This window comes from Papio anubis, chromosome 12 (assembly GCF_008728515.1).
Source record: "Papio anubis isolate 15944 chromosome 12, Panubis1.0, whole genome shotgun sequence".
Lineage (NCBI taxonomy): Eukaryota > Metazoa > Chordata > Mammalia > Primates > Cercopithecidae > Papio > Papio anubis.
The window spans coordinates 58,356,150-58,377,760 of NC_044987.1; the positions used below are offsets into that span (position 1 = coordinate 58,356,150).

The following is a 21,611-nucleotide window of genomic DNA, read 5'->3' on the forward strand; positions in this document are numbered from 1 at the left end:
GACGTAATTATCAGATTTGGGAAAAAATGCCAAGTACTCTTAGAAACTTACGAGAAAAATGCAAGCAACTCAATTTTTAAAAATTAGATAAAGTAAATGAATAGGCAAATTCACAGAATAATACCATAAATAGCTAATAAGTTTAAGAAAACATGTTACATTTCACCTGTAGCTCAAATGAAGTACTTGCACCGGGCTGACAAAAATTGAAGTAATACTGAGGTGTCATTTACACTCATCAAATTAGTAAAAATCATAAAAATTGATTATGGCCATTGCCAGCACGGAATTGGAGTAAGGAGTAATGCCATTTATTTTGTGCCCTTTGGGAAAACAACCTGATTATCTCTGACAATTGAAACAATACTTTGACTCAGATATCCCACTGCTGGGAATGTAATCCATGGAAACAAAATCATCATAAAAACAAGGTTATAGATGTATATAAATATTTCCTTCAGTAATGTGCATACTGTCAAAACAAACAAGCATTAAAAACCAGAGCCAGAGTAAATATTATACGAAATGCCTATCAGTACGGTAGTGGCTGAATAAATATGATATAGCCTCACCATGGACTATTATTAAGCCATTAAAAAAGTGAATTAGAGGAATGTATGCATAGAATATTGAACAAGAAACCCAAGTATATGTATCAACTCCAATTTTATAAAACAATTTTAATTTTATAAATTAATTCAAACCATATACACAAACCATAAATATATAGAAAACATATATACATGTATCTATAAATCATATCTATGACATACATAGAGAGAGTATGGGAAAAAACACAGATGGATACACATCAGATTGTTAACATGGGTGAAGGGTGACTAGGGGTCATGTGGACATGTGTTCTGTGTTTGGGTGGTTTTCTGGCAGCGCAATGGGGGAGAAGGGCTTAAAGAAGATAAGCCAAAAAGTACAAGGAAAGGGGAAGGAGAAGACTTCATCCTATAATTACTCCCATATTTTGCTTAAATCCTACTTTTGTAAAACTGTGTGTGTATATGTGTGTCTTTATATGTATGTATATATACATACATATATTTGTATTATATGTAGAGACAGATGAATAAAGATGAATAAAATGTGCTGCTACACATAAATACAAAGTTTGCTCCACCAAAACTTACATTAAATACCAAAATTAGCCGGGCGCGGTGGCTCACACCTGTAATCCCAGCACTTTGGGAGGCCAATGCAGGCAGATCACAAGGTCAGGAGATTGAGACCATCCTGGCTAACATGGTGAAACCCCATCTCTACTAAAAATACAAAAAAGTAGCCAGGCATGGTGGCACATGCCTGTAGTCCCAGCTACTTGGGAGGCTGAGGCAGGAGAATCATTTGAACTGGAGAGGCAGAGGTTGCAGCGAGCCGAAATCACGCCATTGCACTCCAGGCTGGGCAACAGAGCGAGACTTCGTCTCCAAAAAAAAAAAAGAACACCAAAATCATTTTATTTTTCATTTTGATTGAAAACCTTCCTAAATCTTCTATGTGCTTGCTTTCTTATGAAGGCTCTCATAATTACAGTTTTCTATTTTACTGATGATTTAACACCAATATGGCATAGTGGAAAACAGCAAGTGCACTGGAGCCTGGCAGACCTTTCTTCAGACCTGCTTCCACACTTAACCAGCCTGTGGCCCAGGCAAATCTTCTCACCATTCAAAGCCTGCTTCCTCATCTGTTAAATGGAGACGGCATTATTAAAAACTAAGACAGTGCACTCATAATTCTCGTGAGTAACCTGAGTTATAAAATGCAATATAGAGATGTGCTTGGGCCAAGCACACGCACAGGAGTTGGCTAGCTATGTTTTTTTCTTTAGTCGGCCCCTCCTTACAATTGAACTGTTTCTCCCCCTCTCTCTTTTTACATGAAGTAGTGAGACAGGGCTGTTTAAGAATCCAAACACAGTGACTACAAAGGTAGGACAGTAGCTAATATGATTTATCACTCAGCTATATTCCAGAATCAGAGTATACCACAAACAGAGCAAACTATCAGCTTTCGCTTCTTGCTGTCAGTGTGTCTATTTTAACGGTAATCCTCTTAATTCCTCCCCTAACTTACTTAAAATAAGCATACAGAAACCGGGTAAGAGCCTAGTCTCTACTATGAAAAGAAAGTACACGAGTTTTAGTACATAAACTCTGTAAAGTCTGCTTACAGTTGGTTCTTAGCTGTATTCTGTCTAACTGCAATTACCACTTAGAGTCCATTAGGCAGGCAGGAAAAAAAAAACTCTTCCCGGAGCCTAACAGTTGGTTATCACATCCATAATTTAAAGATAATAAACAAAGTTATACCTTATAATTTTTTTTTTGCATACCATTTATTTATTTATTTTTCTTTTATTATTATTATTATTATACTTTAAGTTCTAGGGTACATGTGGGTAACGTGCAGGTTTGTTACATATGTATACTTGTGCCATGTTGGCGTGCTGCACCCATCAACTTGTCAGCACCCATCAACTCGTCATTTACATCAGGTATAACTCCCAATGCAATCCCTCCCCCCTCCCCATGATAGGCCCCAGGGTGTGATGTTCCCCTTCCCGAGTCCAAGTGATCTCACTGTTCAGTTCCCACCTATGAGTGAGAACATGCGGTGTTTGGTTTTCTGTTCTTGCGATAGTTTGCTGAGAATGATGGTTTCCAGCTGCATCCATGTCCCTACAAAGGACACAAACTCATCCTTTTTTATGACTGCATAGTATTCCATGGTGTATATGTGCCACATTTTCTTAATCCAGTCTGTCACTGATGGACATTTGGGTTGATTCCAAGTCTTTGCTATTGTGAATAGTGCCACAATAAACATACGTGTGCATGTGTCTTTATAGCAGCATGATTTATAATCCTTACCCAGTAATGGGATGGCTGGGTCATATGGTACTTCTAGTTCTAGATCCTTGAGGAATCGCCATACTGTTTTCCATAATGGTTGAACTACTTTACAATCCCACCAACAGTGTAAAAGTGTTCCTATTTCTCCACATCCTCTCCAGCACCTGTTGTTTCCTGACTTTTTAATGATTGCCATTCTAACTGGTGTGAGATGGTATCTCATTGTGGTTTTGATTTGCATTTCTCTGATGGCCAGTGATGATGAGTATTTTTTCATGTGTCTGTTGGCTGTATGAATGTCTTCTTTTGAGAACTGTCTGTTCATATCCTTTGCCCACTTTTTGATGGGGTTGTTTGTTTTTTTCTTGTAAATTTGTTTGAGTTCTTTGTAGGTTCTGGATATTAGCCCCTTGTCTGATGAGTAGATCGCAAAAATTTTCTCCCATTCTGTAGGTTGCCTGTTCACTCTCATGGTAGTTTCTTTTGCTGTGCAGAAGCTCTTTAATTTAAATTAGATCCCATTTGTCAATTTTGGCTTTTGTTGCCGTTGCTTTTGGTGTTTTAGACATGAAGTCCTTGCCCATGCCTATACCTTATACTTCTCATCCCATCTCTAAACACTATGCTATTGATAATTTATTGGTTGTGAGCATTTTCCTCTTAAAATTGGAATTTTATAGTTGAAAGTACTTTCTAGCAAAGTGCGAGAAGCAGAATTTGCTTCCAGAGAGCCACAAAAAGGTCTTCCCAGAACACTCATAGAAAGAGTTGGATTAAAAGTCACGAAATCCTGAAAATCTCACCAGATATTGTGTGGAGAGCAGGGGCTGAAAGAAAGAAGCAGCTGAAGGCTCACAGACCTGATTGCATTTTCAACACCTTTTAAATATTAGCCTAGAAATGTTTTACAACTCTCATTTTACCAGATGGAAACCATTAGAAAACACAAAACTTTAGTCCTCTAGTAACCCGAACAATAGTTCAATTTGATCAACAGAAATGGCATTTATTATCTGCTTAACATATATATGATACACACTGCCATAGGGCTAATACAAAGACTAATAAAACAAGGATTCTTGCCTAAAGGCAATCTCAGTTTGGGGGTGTTGATAGGAGTGGAGGGAAAAATCAGACAATGAAGAACTAATTATAACACAGTAAGCACTCCATAAATGATAGTTATTGATTATACAAGTAGGGGGTGGGAGGACTTTGAAATAAAGACCATGGTCCCTAAGGGCATGTATTGCAAAATGTCCCTTGAATACCACATTAAGAAGTGTGAACCTTATCCTGTATATAATCTATCAAAGCTTTCTAAGCCCAGCGAGTAAGAAAATCCTTCCTTCCTTCCTTCCTTCGTTCCTTCCTTCCTTCCTTCCTTCCTTTCTCTCTCTCCTTCCTTCCTTCCTTCCTTCCTTCCTTCCTTCCTTCCTTCCTTCCTTTCCTTCCTTCCTTCCTTCCTTCCCCCTCTCTCTCTCTCTCTCTCTCTCTCTCTCTTTCTTTCTTTCTTTCTTTTTGAGACCGAGTATGGCTCTGTCGCCCAGGCTGGAGTGCAGTGGCGCGATCTCGGCTCACTGAAAGCTCCACCTCCTGAGTTCACGCCATTCTCCTGCCTCAGCCTCCCAAGGAGCTGGGACTACACGTGCCCACCACCACACTCAGCTATTTTTTTTTTTTTTTCGTATTTTTAGTAGAGACGGGGTTTCATTGTGTTAGCCAGGATGGTCTCGATCTCCTGACCTCGTGATCCGTCTGTCTTGGCCTCCCAAAGTGCTGGGATTACAGGCATGGAACCACCATGCCCTGCCCATGTATCTTCTAAAAGATCACTCTAGCAGCAGTGTAAAAGATTGTAAGGATTTAAGATACACTAGTTTACATGATAGCCTCTGGAGCTAGACTGCCTGGGTTTGAATACAGGTTCTAACACTAGTTTGTGTGACCTTGGTGAAGTTACTTAACTACTTTGTGCCTTAATTTCTTCATCTAGGAGATCAGGAAACAGTCTAGTAAAATACAGATTAAAAACAAAGAAGGATCGACAGATGAGACATCTCACCAAAGAATCAATATGGTTTATCATCAACAATATCTATCACTAAGGGAAGAAAAATTAGCGAAACCAAAAATGACTAAGATTACTAGCTTGGGAGACTAGGATGATGATAATACCACGAGACAAACCAGGGAAAAGAAAAGGAAGAGGAGTATTAAACTGATGAGTGTGGCTCCAGACAACTTTGAGGTTGAGGTTCCTCAAGGACAAAAAAGTACAAATATCCTTGGTTGCTGGAAAATGCAGACTGGAAATCCAAAAGAGAGGTAGAGCTAGAGATACAGACTGAAGAGATATTAACATGTAGATGTGTTAGTTGTAGCTTTAGTAACACAAGAGAGTACCTAGGGAAAAAGAGTAATACAGAAGAGCCCTAGTAAGCTCACAAGCCAAAGGAACTCCAACAATTAACCAAGAAGTGTTGGTAAGGTAGACGGAGAGGAGAAATACAGCCAGAAGAAATAACCCTTTCCTTCAAGAAGATTTCAATGTCATTAAGGAGAAAAGACATACACATGTTAAATATATTTTATTATGACTGTTTAGAATTAATGAAAGCAACTTTGAAAGTAAAACCACCTTTGTAAAAATTACGAGTGACAGAAATCAATGAACATGGAGTAGCTGACTCCATCTTGCTTCTAGCCTCACAAACTGTCTTTGTACATTCCTGGGTATAGGCCAAGCTAACTATGGGAGGAATTAATTTATAGTTTAACTTTAAAATAAAGATGAAAACAGTCCCTTCCCGAAAGTAACCTCCTCCTTATGACTCAGGGACTGAAACCACCTTTGTAAAATTATGGTTCAAGAGTCATGTACCCAGAGGTCACAAGGTTTGTAGCCTTCCCAATTGCTCCCATAGATAACATCACTATCATAAAACCTAAGACTGGTGCTTGAGGTATTTTTCAGACTCTGAATTCTGATGGACCAGCTGGTGTCAAATAGGTAGCCCATATCAAGAAACTGGCTCAATTGGTCTTATGACCCCCACACAGGAACTAACGTGGCACAAGAAGACAGCTTAGACCCCCTATGATTTTAGCCCCAACCCAACTAATCAGGATTCCCCATTTCCTAGACCCCTGCCTACCAAACTATCCTTGAAACACTGTAGCCTGTGAATTCTGAGGAAGCAGATCTGAGAATTATCTCCCATCCTTCCACTTGGCTGGTCCTGTGATAATCAAACTCTTTCTTTGCTGTAAAACCTGTTCTCAATGCATTGACTTTTCTGGGCAGTGAGCAAAAAGAATCCATCATGCAGTTATAAAAGCAGATATGGAAAACACCAGAATGGTAGGGAGAGAAAGGGAAATTACGCTGAAAGGTGGAACAGCTAGGGTAACAAGGAAAAGGAATACTGGCTTAAAGGAGAAAGCCAATTCCAAGACAGGGTAAGTAAAGAGGAAGAAGAAAACTAACATTTATTGAATGTCTACTATATGCCAGTAACTGTCCTAAGATCTTTCAAATATTTTACCTTATTTAATTCTAACAATATTCCTAATAGAAGAGACAAATATTAGCCCCATTTTACAAAAGCAGACTAAGGTATACAAAAAGCTGATGCAAAGTCTTGCATCCAGTCTACCTACATATGGCAGTTTTAGGACTGGAATTTAGGTGAAGGACCAAAGCCCTTTATTTTTCCACCATACTTCCACTTATTAAACTGGCAAAAGCAGGATATTTCTAAAGGAGAAGGGGAAAAAAACAATAAAAACTATACTAGAAAAAAAAAACCAGAATTACTACTTTTCTTACTATAACAGAGTTACCTCTTTGAAAAAGTATAAAAGAAAAAACAACCAAAAAATGAGTTTTTTTAACAGTAAAAATAATCTCTCAGTCAGAGAACAGGTAAGATTAGACAGGAATCATTGCTTCCAGGCTCATCCCTCAGGTCTATTCCACACTGACACCATGGTTAGAATTCTAAATTGCAAGCCTGACTATGTCATTTACTCCTCCTCTCTTTATAATCTTTCAGTAATTCCCTATCAATAGGATTTTTTAAAAAAACAGAAACAAAAGGAGAAAGCTACCTAGTAAGCCTATTAGAAAGCTATCTACTAAGCCTGTATTCTTTAACCTAGAAGGAATCATAGTAAGATTTTTTTAGTTAACTCAAAAAATGAATGCTTATTTATCATTTACAACGTTGCTTTATACTCCATTTTAGTCCCCCACTTTTCTCACCCCAAAATTGTAAAATAAATAAAATTTCAAATGCCAGTTAAGGAATAACATTGACACCTTGTGGTGAACACCCTAAAATATCAAATATAACAATGAGTAAACTGGCTCCTAATTAAATATCTACTTTTACCTGAAAACAAACCCTTAATCCAGAGATTTCCAAGAGTTAAGAAGGAATAGTTTAATTACTATCCCACATTAAATGTAAATTTGGAAAGAAATGCTAATCTTTGGCAACACTGAAATTAGCCTAAATTCTTAACCATAGGTCAAAGTATCTGATTAAGGTCTCAGGTCATTGTTTTCCTATAAAACAGTATAACCCATCCATCTGAAGGAGTTTTTTTTTTTTTTTTTCCCCCTCTGCGATGGAGTCTTACTCTGTCACCCAGGCTGGAGTGCAGTGGCACAATCTTGGCTCACTGCAACCTCCGCCTCCCGGGTTCAGGCTAATCTCCTGCCTCAGCCTCCCGAGCAGCTGGGACTACAGGCATGTGTCACCATGCCTGGTTGATTTTTGTATTTTTAGTAGAGATGAGGTTTCACCATGTCGACCAGGCTGGTCTCAAACTCCTGACCTCAGGCAATACACCCGCCTTGGCCTCTCAAAGTGCTGGGATTACAGGCACTGGGTTCAGTAAATTTGGTTGATAATAGACACTTGACCTGGTTTAGGAAAAGTATGTCTGTGTTATTAGCTAGGCATGAATTGTACAATAGGCATAAGGAGACCACTGTTAATAAGGCAGCTCAAATTACTGACACATCTGAAGAGTCTGAAAAATACCCTAGATATAAACTCCCCAAGAGCCAAATCATTGCAAGATCAATGTTCAATAACTGAGAAACTACTAAATTAGCCTGATGACTTTGTATTTATGTAGGGCATTGCGTTTTCCAAAGAATGCCCGCAGTCATTATGCCATGTGTACCTTGTAACCACCAGTTTAAGAAGGTGAGACTATTAAAAGGATCTTAAAAAACATGCCTGTCAGAAACCCTTCAAAGCATCCTCCAGTCTGGCTCTTACTTGCTGTGTGCCCTCAGATAGATAAAACATTTAATGCCTCTTGGCCTCAGCTTCTGCAATCAAGACAAGGGCTATCTATCATCCCTGATGTGTGAAAGACTTCTAAGAGAATAAGATAAAAAATGTGAAAATGCTTGTAAACTACACAAATTTGTAACATCACTGCTTCCACTTTTTAGAAGCATCAGAGGTTAAATGAATTAGGATAAATCAAAGATAAAGGCAGGGTAGGATTAATCAAAACATCCTCCATGATACCACACTGCTTCACAAGATCCAACAGTCTTTCTTCAGTTCCTGCTCTCCTACATTATCACAGTGTTCGCTACTCCTGGAAACTATTCTCTTTCAGCATCTATGATACTACAGTATCCTAAATCCTCTTCTTCCTGACTTAGTATTTTTCTTTTAATTCTACTGTTTTCTCCAACAAGGTCACACAATCTCACATTTAGAACATATCTTTAAATAATTGTACCTACACCTCATTTTACTAAGGAAAACTGATACCAAGAAATATTAGTGGCATACTCACATTTCAAACAATTTCTAGACTTTCTTCTTTTCAATACTTAAAACTTCGTGTGTCTCAAACTGAAGAGGCATTAAAATACGTTTATGTTTTGACACCTCCCACTATCTCCACCCTCTAATTTCTAAACCCTGTGTGTTCTGCTACATATCCTAAGCAGTCAAGGCGTAGGCATCTCTCAAGCAAGAACCAAAACTCAGAAAATGTATATGGTTACTTTAGTCAAAACCATGTTTCTTAAGATTAATGGACACAGTCCATGTGACCAAACTCTATATTATCATGTGTAATAAGATTCAAGTTTCACAAAGGAAAGGCCAAAATAACCATTTCTCCGAGCATCCTTCTGGATTATTCCTCAAGTACATATATAGAGGATGTCTAATGTTCTGAAATGTATTACGTGTCATGTAAACATTAGAAAATCCTGTCAAAATCAAATTTCAATGAACAATCTGTCTGAGTAGGGTGAACACAGGTTGAGTGTCACTGTTAACTTTATTTGGAATTGCATTTATTTTGGTGGCTTGCTCCCCGGAAAAATATCCTTGATGATCTATCACATTTAAAATTAAAGCTAAATTTTAAAATCTTTCAAAATTAAGCCCAGACATTATGAAAATATAGAGCTGAGGCCTTTAAGCCTCTGAGTATTAGGTACATGCAAAGCTTTTTTGGCTTGCCAAACGCAATTCTTTTAAGACAAAGAACAGGTCAAAACTCAAAGCCACGTTTGGGGCTGCTGAAGGGCTTTCCGAGTGATGCTGCAGTTGTTAGGACTTTGATAAGTCTAACATCTGCAACTTTGATTGTTGTTCTGTAGGGTACAGAAGACCAGGAAATAGCTTATGTCTGTTTTAAGATCACTGGCTTCCAAATATTCTCTCCCACTGGCCAGAGAAAGGAAATAGCTTTCCAAAGACTGTGTAAACTAGATAAACTTAAATCACTGTAGCTACAAAATTTATGACACTTGCACTAAAAAAAGGTAAACTTGAATAATAGCCTCTAAAGCTCCCATTAATTTTCTCACATTGAAATGTCACAAACTCAAAATGAGAAAGATACTTTAGAATTCAGGGCAATCTAAGAAGTTTCTTACCGTAGCAAAGAGAAGACATCGTAAGAATTGCGAACACAGTTCTGATCCACCTGCAGAAGAATAGTCTTCTGAGCATTTGAATAACCCTGAAAGACATTAATCAACAAATTAATCAAAACCAAACAAAATAAAATATATGCACAAATTAATCATGTTTGTCTTTTTAAAAATATGACACATTAACAACTGAGTAAATCTAAAATTGTAGAGATTCCAAAAAGTAAAGTATACCTGCCATGTAACACAAGTCTAATCTTTCAGGGCGAGGGAATGTAAAATAAGTTTTGGTGGGGGGATCTGACAAGAGCGGAGAAGGAGCGCGCCCAGCCCAGCCCCGAGCCCTGCGGCCTTCCCTCCCATCACAGTGCAGACCCAGCAGTTGCCGCCCCAGCCATGGAGCAAGACAACAGCCCCCAGACCCCGAGGGGGCAGAGCAGATGTGGAGGTGTCACCCAACGCTGCCACCCTTGTGCTGACCAGTCATCCCCAGAGAGAGATGAACACGGATCCTCGACCCACTTTGTTAATGTCTCCACAGCGACAGAAGATGACAAGGATCACACCCACAATGAGAGAGCTCCAGATGAAGGCTGATGACTGAACATCACTTGGGGCAACAGCAGCAGGGAGAGGCGCCTGAGAAAGCTGCTGAGAACACAGGGACCCAGGAGACCTGCCCACCTGGGATCACAGACACAGAAGAGAAGTCAAGGCTGGGCACCTTTGGGCCAGCACAAGAGCCTGCAGAATCTATCCCCACAACTCAGGAGAGAGGCAGTAAAAAATGCAGCACAAAGGAACTCTCAACCCATGTACCACCACTGGATTCCCATGAAGCCAGCTCGGTTTGAGAGAAGGAGGTATCCTGGAATCACAGCTGCAGTTTGGGAATGCATGAACACTGGGTTTGTTTCTTATTTCTTCACTTTTGGGGAAAATCTCTTGTTTTTAAAAAGTGATAAATTTGGTGTTAGGTCAAAAAAATAAAATACATTTCTTCTCACAGTTTCCCACGGAAACAATGTTTCACATTACAAATTGTGGTGAACCTCCCAAGGAAACTCCAGAAGTCGTTTTAACATATTATGTGACTCAAAAAGAGAATTAACAATAACATTTCAACTATGCCTAGCCATCATATGTAACGTTTTTTATGGGGAAAAGGGCATTCCAAGTTCCAATTAGGAACACCAGAAACAAGTATTTCCACTCTGGGGTACAAAGGAGCAAGGATACTTTCTAAAAAGAACAAAGGACAATTCCATAAGAAGAACAGAATAGGTATCTCTGTCATTTAAGAAAGGCAGAGGAGGAGACTGATTTGAGTAAAGACAAAACACCGGTCTCCTGCACAGCTGGCTCTACATAAATTACTCTCTCCCTATTGCAATTCCCCTGTCTTGATAAATCGGCTCTGTCCAGGCAGCAGGCAAGGTGAATCAATTGGCTGGTCACACCACTGCACTCCAGCCTGTGTGACAGAGGAAGACCCTGTCAAAAAAAAAAAAAAAAAAGAAAGATAAAAAGGAATAGTCATTTAAAAAAAAAAAAAAGGGTCAGGGAGCGGTGGGAGAGTACACAGTAATATAGAAAAAAAGACTATAGACCCACTAGGAGTCCAATTCAAGCCTTCAATACAACAGCTCTATAATCTTAAGCAAGGCACCAGAGTGCTCTTAGTTTAACCTTGGTTTCTTCATCTGTAATATGGAGATGATAATAGTAACTGCCTCACAAACTATGGGAATTAAAAGTTAATATCCGTAAAATGAAAGGTATGTAATAAGCACCATATACATATTTGCTATAATGCTAGTAGAAGCATTAAAAGTTATGTCATTACAGACATTAAAAGGATATTGGAAGAATATTATTAACAACTTTATGCTTATAACTATGAGAACTTAGATTAATTAGACAAGTTCCTTGAAAAGAAACACAAAGTGCCCAGACACACTATAAAACATCTAAATAGCCCCATATCTACTGTTTTAGTGAATAAGCAATTGAAAACCTTCCCACACACACAAAAATCCATGTCCAAACGGTCTCACTGATGAATTTCATCAAACATTTGAGAGAGAGAGAGAGAGAGAGAGAGAGAGACAGAAAGGAAGGAAGGAAGGAAGGAAGGAAGGAAGGAAGGAAGGAAGGAAGGAAGGAAGGAAGGAAGGAAGGAAGGAAGGAAGGAAGGAGGCAGGCAGGGAGGGAGGATCCACTTTACACAAACTCCTTCAGAAAGTGGAGAAGGGAACAATTTCCAACTTATAAAACTAGCATTACTGATGCCAAAACTAGACAGAGACAATACACACACACACAAAGGAAATTATACACCAATATCCCTCATGAACAGAAACACAAAATCCTTAGCGAAATATCAGCAAATTGAACCAGCAATACATTATAAAGATTTAAAAAGACACATTATTAACTGGATGTAGCCTAAGAATGTCTAGTTGATCTACCATTTAAAAAACAATCAACTAGGCAAATACATGAAACAATCATAAATCTATCTTGATGGACACACCATTATAAAGACGCAATCTGTGAAAACAATGACACAAAGGCAGGGGAATAGAGAAGCAAAGCTTTTTACAGTATTAAAACTAAGTTGGTATTAATTCAAACTAGAGAAGCTTATTTTTTAAAAAGATCAACACTGACAAACCTTTTTTTTTTTTTTTTGAAACAAGGTCTGATTCTGTTATCCAGACTGGAGAGTAGTGGCGCAATCACAGTTCACTGCAGCCTCAACCTCCTGGGCTGAAGCCATCCTCCTGCCTCAGCCACCAGAGTAGCCAGAATTACAGGCATGCACCACCATGCCCAGCTAATTTTTGTATTTTTTTTTTTTTTGTAGAGATGGCGCTTCTCCATGTTGCCCAGACTGACCTTGAACTCCCGGGTTCATGAGATCCTCCCACCTCAGCCCCCCAATTAGCTGGGACTACAGGCATATACCACCACGCCCAGCTAATTTTTATCTTTTATAGAGAAGGGGGTCTTACTATGTTGCCTTACTAACGGCTGGTCTTTAACTTCTGGACTCAAGCTATCCTCCTACCTTGGCCTCCCAAAGTACTGGGATTACAGGCATGAGCCACTGCACCTGGCACGTTGACAAATCTTAAGGTAAACTAACCAAAGGGAAAGGAAAGAAGACTCAAATCACTAAAATCAAGAAAGAAGTGGGAATGTTATTACCAACCTTACAGAAATAAGAAAGCTTATAAAAGAATACAATGAACAATTAATTGTATTCCAGCAAATCAGATAACCTAGACAAAATGATATACAAACTACCAAAAATGACTCAAGAAGAAACAGGAAATCTGAACAGACCTATAACAGATAAAGGGGTAGACAGAATTTGTAATCACAAAACTCCCACCAAAAAAAAAAAAAAAAAGGCCGGGCACAGTGGTTCATGCCTGTAATCCCAGCACTTTGGGAGGCTGAGGCGGGCAGATCATGAGGTCAGGAGATCGAGACCATCCTGGCTAACACGGTGAGATCCCGTCTCTACTAAAAATACAAAAATTAGCCGGGCGTGGTGGTGGGCGCCTGTAATCCCAGCTACTCAGGAGGCTGAGGCAGGAGAATGGCGTGAACCCAAGAGGTGGAGCCTGCAGTGAGCCGAGATTGCACTACTGCACTCCAGCCTGGAAGACAGAGCAAGACCCTGTCTCAAAAAAATAAAAAACAAAATAAGCCCAGAACCAGATTATTTGACCGGTGAATTATACCAATTATTTAACACGAATCCTTCTCAAAGTCTTCAAAAACCATAAAAGCAAGGAAACACTTCTTAAGTTATTCTATGAGACCAATACTATCCTGATACCAATGCCAGACAAAAATGTCACGAGAAAACTATAGACCAATATCCTTTGTGAATACAGATATAAAAATCTTCAACAAAATACTAGTAAAAGTGATCTAGTGGCATATTAAAAGAATTATAACCCACAACCTGGCAACTATTTCTGGGTATATACTCCCCAAAAGTGAAAGCAAGAATGGGAAGCGCCATTTGTATATCCATATTCATAGCAGCATGATTTACAACAGCCAAGGGGTGGAAGCAACCCAAGTGTCCACAGACAGGTGATGGGTAAACAAAACATGGTATATTCACACAATGAAATATTACTCACCATTAAAAAGGAAGGAAATTCTGACACATGTGAAAACACTGATGAAGCTGGAGGACATTATATTAAGTGAAATAAGCCAATCAAAGGGAAAATATCCATTCATTCATGAGGTACCTAGAGTAGTCAAAATCATAGAAACAGAAAGTTGAAGGGTAACCGGCAGGGACCAGGGAGAGGGGAGAATGAGGAATTATTGTTTAATGGAGAGTTTCAGTTTTGCAAGGTGAAAAGTTTTGCAAGATGAAATACATGGATGGTGGCAATAGTTGCACAACAGTGTGAATGTACCTAATGCCACTAAACTGTACACTTAGAATCGTTAAGATAGTAAATTTTGTGTATTTGTAATTTAACACAAATAAATTTTTTTTAAAGATTATACACCATGAACAGCTGAAATTCATACAGGGTATGCAAGGGAGTTTCGATACATGAAAATCAATCAGGCTGGGCCCCTGTAATACCAGCACTTTGGGAGGCACAGGCAGGAGGATCACTAGAGCCCAGGAGTTAGAGACCAGCCTGGGAAACATAGTGAGACACCATTTCTACAAAAAAATTTTTTTTAAACAAAGAAATTGGCTTGGCATGGTGATGCATGCCTGTAGTCCCAGCTACTCAGGAGGCTGAGGTGGGAGGATCACTTGAGCCCAGGAGTTTGAGGGTACAGTGAGCCATGATTGCGCCACTGCATTCCAGCCTAAGTGACACAGCAAGACTCTGTCAAAAAGAGAAAGAAAAGAAAGAAGGAAGGAAGGATCAGTGTAATACACCACAACACACATAGTCATCTCAGTTGATGCAGAAAATGCATTTGACAAAATTCAGCACCTTTCCATGATTAAAAAAAAAAAAAAAAAAAAAAAATCAACAAACTAGGAATAGAAAGGAATTTCCCAGACCTGATAAAGGGCATCTACAAAAAACCCACAGCTAACATCATACTCAATAGTGAAAGACTCAAAGTCTTCCCCCAATATCAAAAACAAGAAAGACAAGGTGATTGCTCTCGCCGCTTCTACTCAACATTTGTACTCTAAGTTCTAGCCAGAACCATTAGGCAAGAAAAATAAATAAAGTGTATTCCAAACTAGACCAAAATAAATAAAATGGCATCCCATGTTCATGGATTTAAAGACTTAACATTATCCACATAGCAACAATACCCAAAGCAATCTAGACATTCAATGCCATCTCTATCAAAATTCCAGCAGCCTTGTTTACAGAAATGGAAAAGCCAATTCTCAAATTCATATGTAATTGCAAGGGGTCAATAGCCAAAATTATATTGAAGAGAACAAAGTTAGAAGATTCGCACATCCCAATTTCAACTTAATACCAAGCAACAATAGTCAAATCAGGATAGCACTGGCATAAGGACAGATATATAAATCAACAAAATAGAACTGAGAATCCAGAAATAAATCGATGCATCTATGATCAACTGATTTTCAACAAAGGTTCATAGACTACTCAATGGGGAAATAAGTCTTTTCATCAAACAGTGCTTAAAAAAAACTGGATAGTCACATGTAAAAGAATGAAGTTGGATCTGTTCTTAATACCGTATTTTTAAATTACCTCAAAATGAATCAAAGACTTCACTGTAAAACCATAAGCTGGTCAGGCACAGTGGCTCACGCCTGTAATCCCAGCACTTTGAGAGGCTGAGGTGGGCAGATCACTTGAGGTCAGGAGTTCGAGACCAGCCTAGCTACTAACATGGTAAAACCCCGTCTCTACTAAAAATAGAAAAATTAGCCGGGGCGTGATGGCACGCGCCTGTAATCCCAGCTACTCGGGAGGTTGGAGGCAAGAGAATAACTTGAACTCAGGAGGCAGAGGTTGAAGTGAGCTGAGATCACGCCCCTGTAATCCAGTCTGGGTGACAGAGTGAGACCCTATCTCCAAAAACAACAACAACAAAACACCATAAAGCTAAAAAAAAAACTATACAACTATTAGAAGAAAACACAGGGGTAAATCCATATAACCTTGGATTTACCAATCTATTCTTACATATGATATAAAAAGCATTAGTACAAAAAAAATCAGTAAATCATACTTCATTAAAATTAAAAACTTTTGTGCATCAAAGGACACTATCAAGTAAGTAGAAAACAACCCAACGGAATGGGAGAAAATATTTACAAATTGTATATCTGATAGAGGTCTAATATCCAGATGATATAAAGAACTCATACATTCAACAACAAAAAGACAATTCAACTTTAAAATGGGCAAAGAACTGCAAGAGACATTCTCCAAATAAAGATACACAAATGGCATAACAAACAGAAGATAAGCGTTCGTGAGGATGTGGAGAAATGAGAACCCTCACATACTGCTGTTAAGAATGTATTGGTCAGCCACTGTAAAAAAAAGTTCAGCAGTTCCTCAAAAAGGTAATCATAGAATTATAATATGACCCAGCAATTTCACTCCTAGGTACATACCCAAAAGAACTGAGAACAGACACTCAAACAAACAGTTGTACACGAATGTTCATAGCAGCACTATTCACAACAGTCAAAAATATAGAAACAATACAAATGTCTATCAACAGATGAATAAACAAAATGTGTGTGTGTGTGTGTGACTGCGTGTGTGTACACATGCAATAGAATATTACTCAGCCCGGCTGGGCGCGGTGGCTCAAGCCTGTAATCCCAGCACTTTGGGAGGCCGAGATGGGTGGATCACGAGGTCAGGAGATCGAGACCATCCTGGCTAACACGGTGAAACCCCGTCTCTACTAAAACATACAAAAAACTAGCTGGGCAATGTGGCGGGCGCCTGTAGTCCCAGCTACTCGAGAGGCTGAGGCAGGAGAATGGCGTGAACCCGGGAGGCGGAGCTTGCAGTGAGCTGAGATCCGGCCACTGCACTCCAGCCTGTGTGACAGAGTGAGACTCCGTCTCAAAAAAAAAAAAAGAATATTACTCAGCCCTAAAAAGGAACGAAGTCCATTCCTTCCTACATGTAGATGCAACACCAAAACATTACACTAAGTGAAAAAAAAGCCAGAACAAAAGGTCACATACCATATAATTCAATTTGTATGAAATACCCAAAATAGGTAAATCCATAGAGATGGAAAGCAAACTGGTGTTTGCCAGAGGTTTAGAGGACAGCAAAATAGAAAGTGAGTACTTCATAGGTACAGAGTTTTATTTGGGGATTATGAAAATGTTTTGCAACTTGACAGAGATGGTGGTACACAACATTGTGAATGTACCCAGAGCCACTGAATTGCAAACTTCAAAACAGTTAATTCATGTTACATTAACTTCACCTCAATTTTAAAAAATGGATGCTAAGAAATAATCTATACATTTTAAGGGCAGATGAGGAAAATGAGGACAGAGGAGACAGTCTTATAAATCAGCAACAAAATCCAAATAATAGAAGACTTGAGAAGTAGATTTAAGATTCTCAGGAGAAATGATTAATGATGTTCTACTTAGCTTTTCTTATTTTATGGAAAAAGCTGCCAAATATTTTTTCTGACTATAAAAAATTTATCCACACCCACTGACATACAACTAAAAGCCACGCTTTATAACAGGGAAAGAACATTCAACTGGAAGCTGGGATCCTGGGTTTTAATCTACTCTGCCTATCGCATAAGTGAGGAAAATAATTTAACTCTCCTAGGCCTCAGTTTCCTTAATTATAAAATGAGATGCAACTACTACTAATAAAAACAGTAATAAAAAAACAGCAATATAAAAAGTAATGTTTACATGCATTTACAATGTGGCAGGCAGTATTGTATTTTACATGCCAAGGTTAGCTAACTGTTAAAGTGTTAAATGTTAACACATTTAATATTCACAAACCCCTGTGAAATAGGTGCTATTATTATCCCCACTTTAAAGGTGTGGAAACTGAGACACAAAGAGGATTAAAGAGAAGAGCCATGCAGTCTGGCTCCACAGCCCATGTTCTTAAGAACCAGGCTATACTCAATGATCTCTAAGACCTTTTCCAATTCTAAAAATTCTGAGTCCATATACATTTAAGGCAATTTAAGGACATTATTAAGCCCTCCTGTTTCAGCCATCACTTAGCAATTAACATTCTTGAAATATGCTAAGAGCCTTGTTCTGAATGACATCTAACTTCACCAGATGTTCGATCCCGACAGACTTCTGATGAAGGATTATAATGGAAAGAAACGGCTCATTTGTATCTGGTTATCTGTGTGAGATACTGCCAAGTGCCAAAGAGCCCAGAAGAGATTTACATGTCACTCAAAATTCTTCTGAAGTCAGGCCTAACAGTTCTTCTTCAAGGAACGGAATAGGAACCAGTCTGGGTGAGTGCCTATTAAACTGCTCAGGGAAATAGATAATTTAACATACCCAACGAGCAGGAGTAATTCCAGGCAAGTCAGGTTATTTCTAGATGAGTGGTCAGCAAACATTTTCCATAAAGGGCCACAGAGTAAATGTTTTAGGCTTTGCAGGCCACATATCATTTCTGTCACATATTCTTATTTTTTCTTTAAAATTATTTTAAAAAGTAAAATCAGTCTTAGTTGCAAGCTATACAAAAATATGTGGTGGACCATGGTTTGCTTACTGCTCTACTAGCTCATTGGATGAGTCACGTTTTAAAACATGTTACTACATATTTTGAGAGTTTTTAGCTGCAACAACACAAGACTGTCCTTAACTTCATTAAAACTACAAAATGTATACAGAAATAACCCTGTTAGTAGGATAACTGATTAGGAAGCAAATAGCATTACACATATACTTATTCCTTTTGGTGTTTCCTGAACACCGAGTACATAGATGGTGTTAGGCCATTATTACTACTGTCCTCGTAAGAGTACACAACCCAGTGAACGTTCCAAGTGAATAATGCAAGAGTGCCATAAGAAAGGCTTTTTAAAAAGCTACAGGAGTTCTGCTGCGGTAAAGATTCCATCTAGTAGAACAGGAACATCAAAGACTGCAGGGGTGGCAGCATTTGGGATGGATTAAGTAGTACTGAAAAGCTGAACGGCAGTGAAGGAAAGTCCCACACAGACTGAACACCTTTAGCCAAAGTACGACAGCAGGAAAACACAAGCTGCATTCAGAGAAAATTAAATAGTAGTCCAATTCGTTTAGCTTCAGTGACGTGGAAATTATTTGGATCCCTGGAGAGGGAAGTAGTGGGAGATACAGCTGAATAAGTAAGGAGGGCCAGAACACAGCAAGCCTTGAATACCATGCTAAAATGTAAAGACAACCTATGGGCAGTAAGAACTCATGGAAGGTTTCTAACAGCTTAGGGTTTATAATCAGAGCTACATTTAAGGAAAGTTACTCTGGTATTGACAAACCTGATAAATTGGAGAAAGAAGACTGTCCAACTATCCGATAGGAGGCTACTATAAAAATCCATACATACAAAACATAAAGAGGGTTCCAAATCCACCAATGGCAATGGTAATAAAAACCAACAGAAACGGAAAAAGAGGAGGAGGAGGAAGGTGGGGAGGAGGAGGAAGGAAGATGGGGGAGAGAAGGAAGGTGGGGAGGAGGAAGAGAAGGAAGAAGAGAGATAAAAGCAGAGATAGAACCCAAAGTACTATACAACTGACTGAATTTGGGCTGATGGAGAGAAAGCAATCAGACCAGAGAGCTGGACACATCTAGCAGACAATAAGAATTTACTCCCTACAATCTTTAAGCAAAGGAATAAAAAACGAAAGCGTCCTTTAGCAAGATTAATCAGGCAGCAGTAAGACAGAGTGGATACAAAGAGACTAGAGTCTATAGGCCCGCCAGGAAACTACTGCAGTGACCCAGCCCTTTGGGAATGTTGATCTGAGCTTGGATTATGGCAATGGAGATGGAAAAGTAGCCACAGATACCAGAACAATTTCAAATAAGAACTCAGAAGAGTCTAGTGGCTGACTGAATAGAATGGATTAAAAAAAAAAATCAATACTTAACTATAAAATTTGAGGCCAGGATAACTGAAAAAATAGTTAATAAAGACATGGAAAACTGGAAGAGAAAGCAACCTTGGAGAGAAAAAATGAAGAGCTCCATTTAAAGTATAATAATTTGGCAGGTATCTATGCAGAAATGTCAGAAACCGCTAAGAGAACTACAATTCTGAGTAACAAGCTATACTAGGGGTTCCCAACCCCCAGCGCAAGCATCACCACCTGAGCTCTACCTCCTATCAGATCAGCTAGGGCATTCGATTCTCATGGGACCTGGAACCATAATGTAAACTACACATGTAATGGATCTAGGTTGTGCATTTCTTATGAAAATCTAACTAATGCCTGATGATCTGAGGTGGAACAGTTTCATCCTGAAACTGTCCCCACTCCCATCCGTGGAAAAACTTGTCTTCCACAATACCGATCCCTGGTGCAAAAAGGTTGGGGACTGCTGAGCTATACTAATAACGACCAAGTGGTGTATTCCAACAGAATTTCTAATGATCTGCTGCTACAGAAGCTTCATTCACTCATTTGACAAGAATGTACTGGATTATTATTACATGCCAGACACAGTGCTAAGTACTAGGGATCAACAGGTGAAAACAAACACTGTCCCTTCCCTCGCACAGTTTACAGTGTAGCAGGTAAGAGGGGTAAGCAAATAGGCAATCAGAATATAATAGGATAAGGGTCAGTGACGAGGGAAATGTAATACCAGGTGCTACGGAAGCATATAAAAGGGATCTGTCCACACTGGACTTAAGAGGTACATCACAGAAAAACCTTCCTATGGAAATGGGGCCTTAGCTAAAACCTAAAACTGACGTGGAACAAATCTTAGCCTAAGAAAGTATTAAGGATGGAGTGTTTAGAAATAAGGAATAGCAAGACCTCGTAATTCATTAATTATTGAGGGCAAACACTGCTGACAAGATTTGAATAAAGGAAGAACATGATGAGCATTTTAGAAAAATAAATCTGACTATAATGTCAAGAACCAGGAAAAAAGTAGCAGCCACTATCAGTAGTGATTGAAACACAGAAGAAGGGACTGAGGACAACTCTATGTTCTGACCTGAGAAAGTAGGTGGACTGTGGAACCATTCATTTCACTAAGAAACACAGCAGGAAGTATTGTGACAGGGGAAGGGAAATGAGCTCAGTTTGGGCTATGGAGAGCATATGTATACCTGACACATCCAGGCAAATTTGACACATGTCCAGATACATGAAAATCTAAAGTGGAGGTGTATATCTGGGAGGAAAGCTCTTCCCAGCAGGACTTGCCAGTGTTCTATATTTATGCATAAAACCATAAGTGAGCTTTGAAAATAGTCTTCTTCTACTTGACCTAGGTAAAATAAGAAAATCTTGATGGGCAAGGAAAAAAAAACAATGGCTCATCCTACTACTTGAGCACATTTTCAGATGCAATGAGTATACTTTTTTAAAATACAGTATTTGTTTGCATGACTACAGCTACCTAATGAATCAATAGACAGCCTGTGTTCCTAGGTGTATATGTTCATTTGGACATTAACAACACTTTTAGGTGTCAGCCAAGTTTAAGCCAAAGAAAACTGTGCACGTATCTCTGTTAAGCATCATCAAGCCTTAGACACCCCTGGCTCTGAGATCTGATGAAACCCAGACGCTGAGTAGTTAAGGAAGAAAGGTGAGGCCTCTTCTTAGAC

At 38.9% G+C, this 21,611-nt stretch overlaps 1 protein-coding gene across 5 annotated transcripts in view; it reads right to left on the minus strand.

Moving 5' to 3' along the window:
• UVRAG (UV radiation resistance associated) overlaps window positions 1–21,611 on the minus strand; it is a 329,716-nt gene that overhangs the window by 220,521 nt on the left and 87,584 nt on the right. For all 5 annotated transcript variants that reach the window (XM_003910437.5, XM_031653097.1, XM_021926331.2 and 2 more), the window contains one exon: window positions 9,799–9,884. In XM_003910437.5, the coding sequence (XP_003910486.4) occupies window positions 9,799–9,884 (86 nt within the window). The remainder of the gene's footprint in view (window positions 1–9,798; window positions 9,885–21,611) is intronic.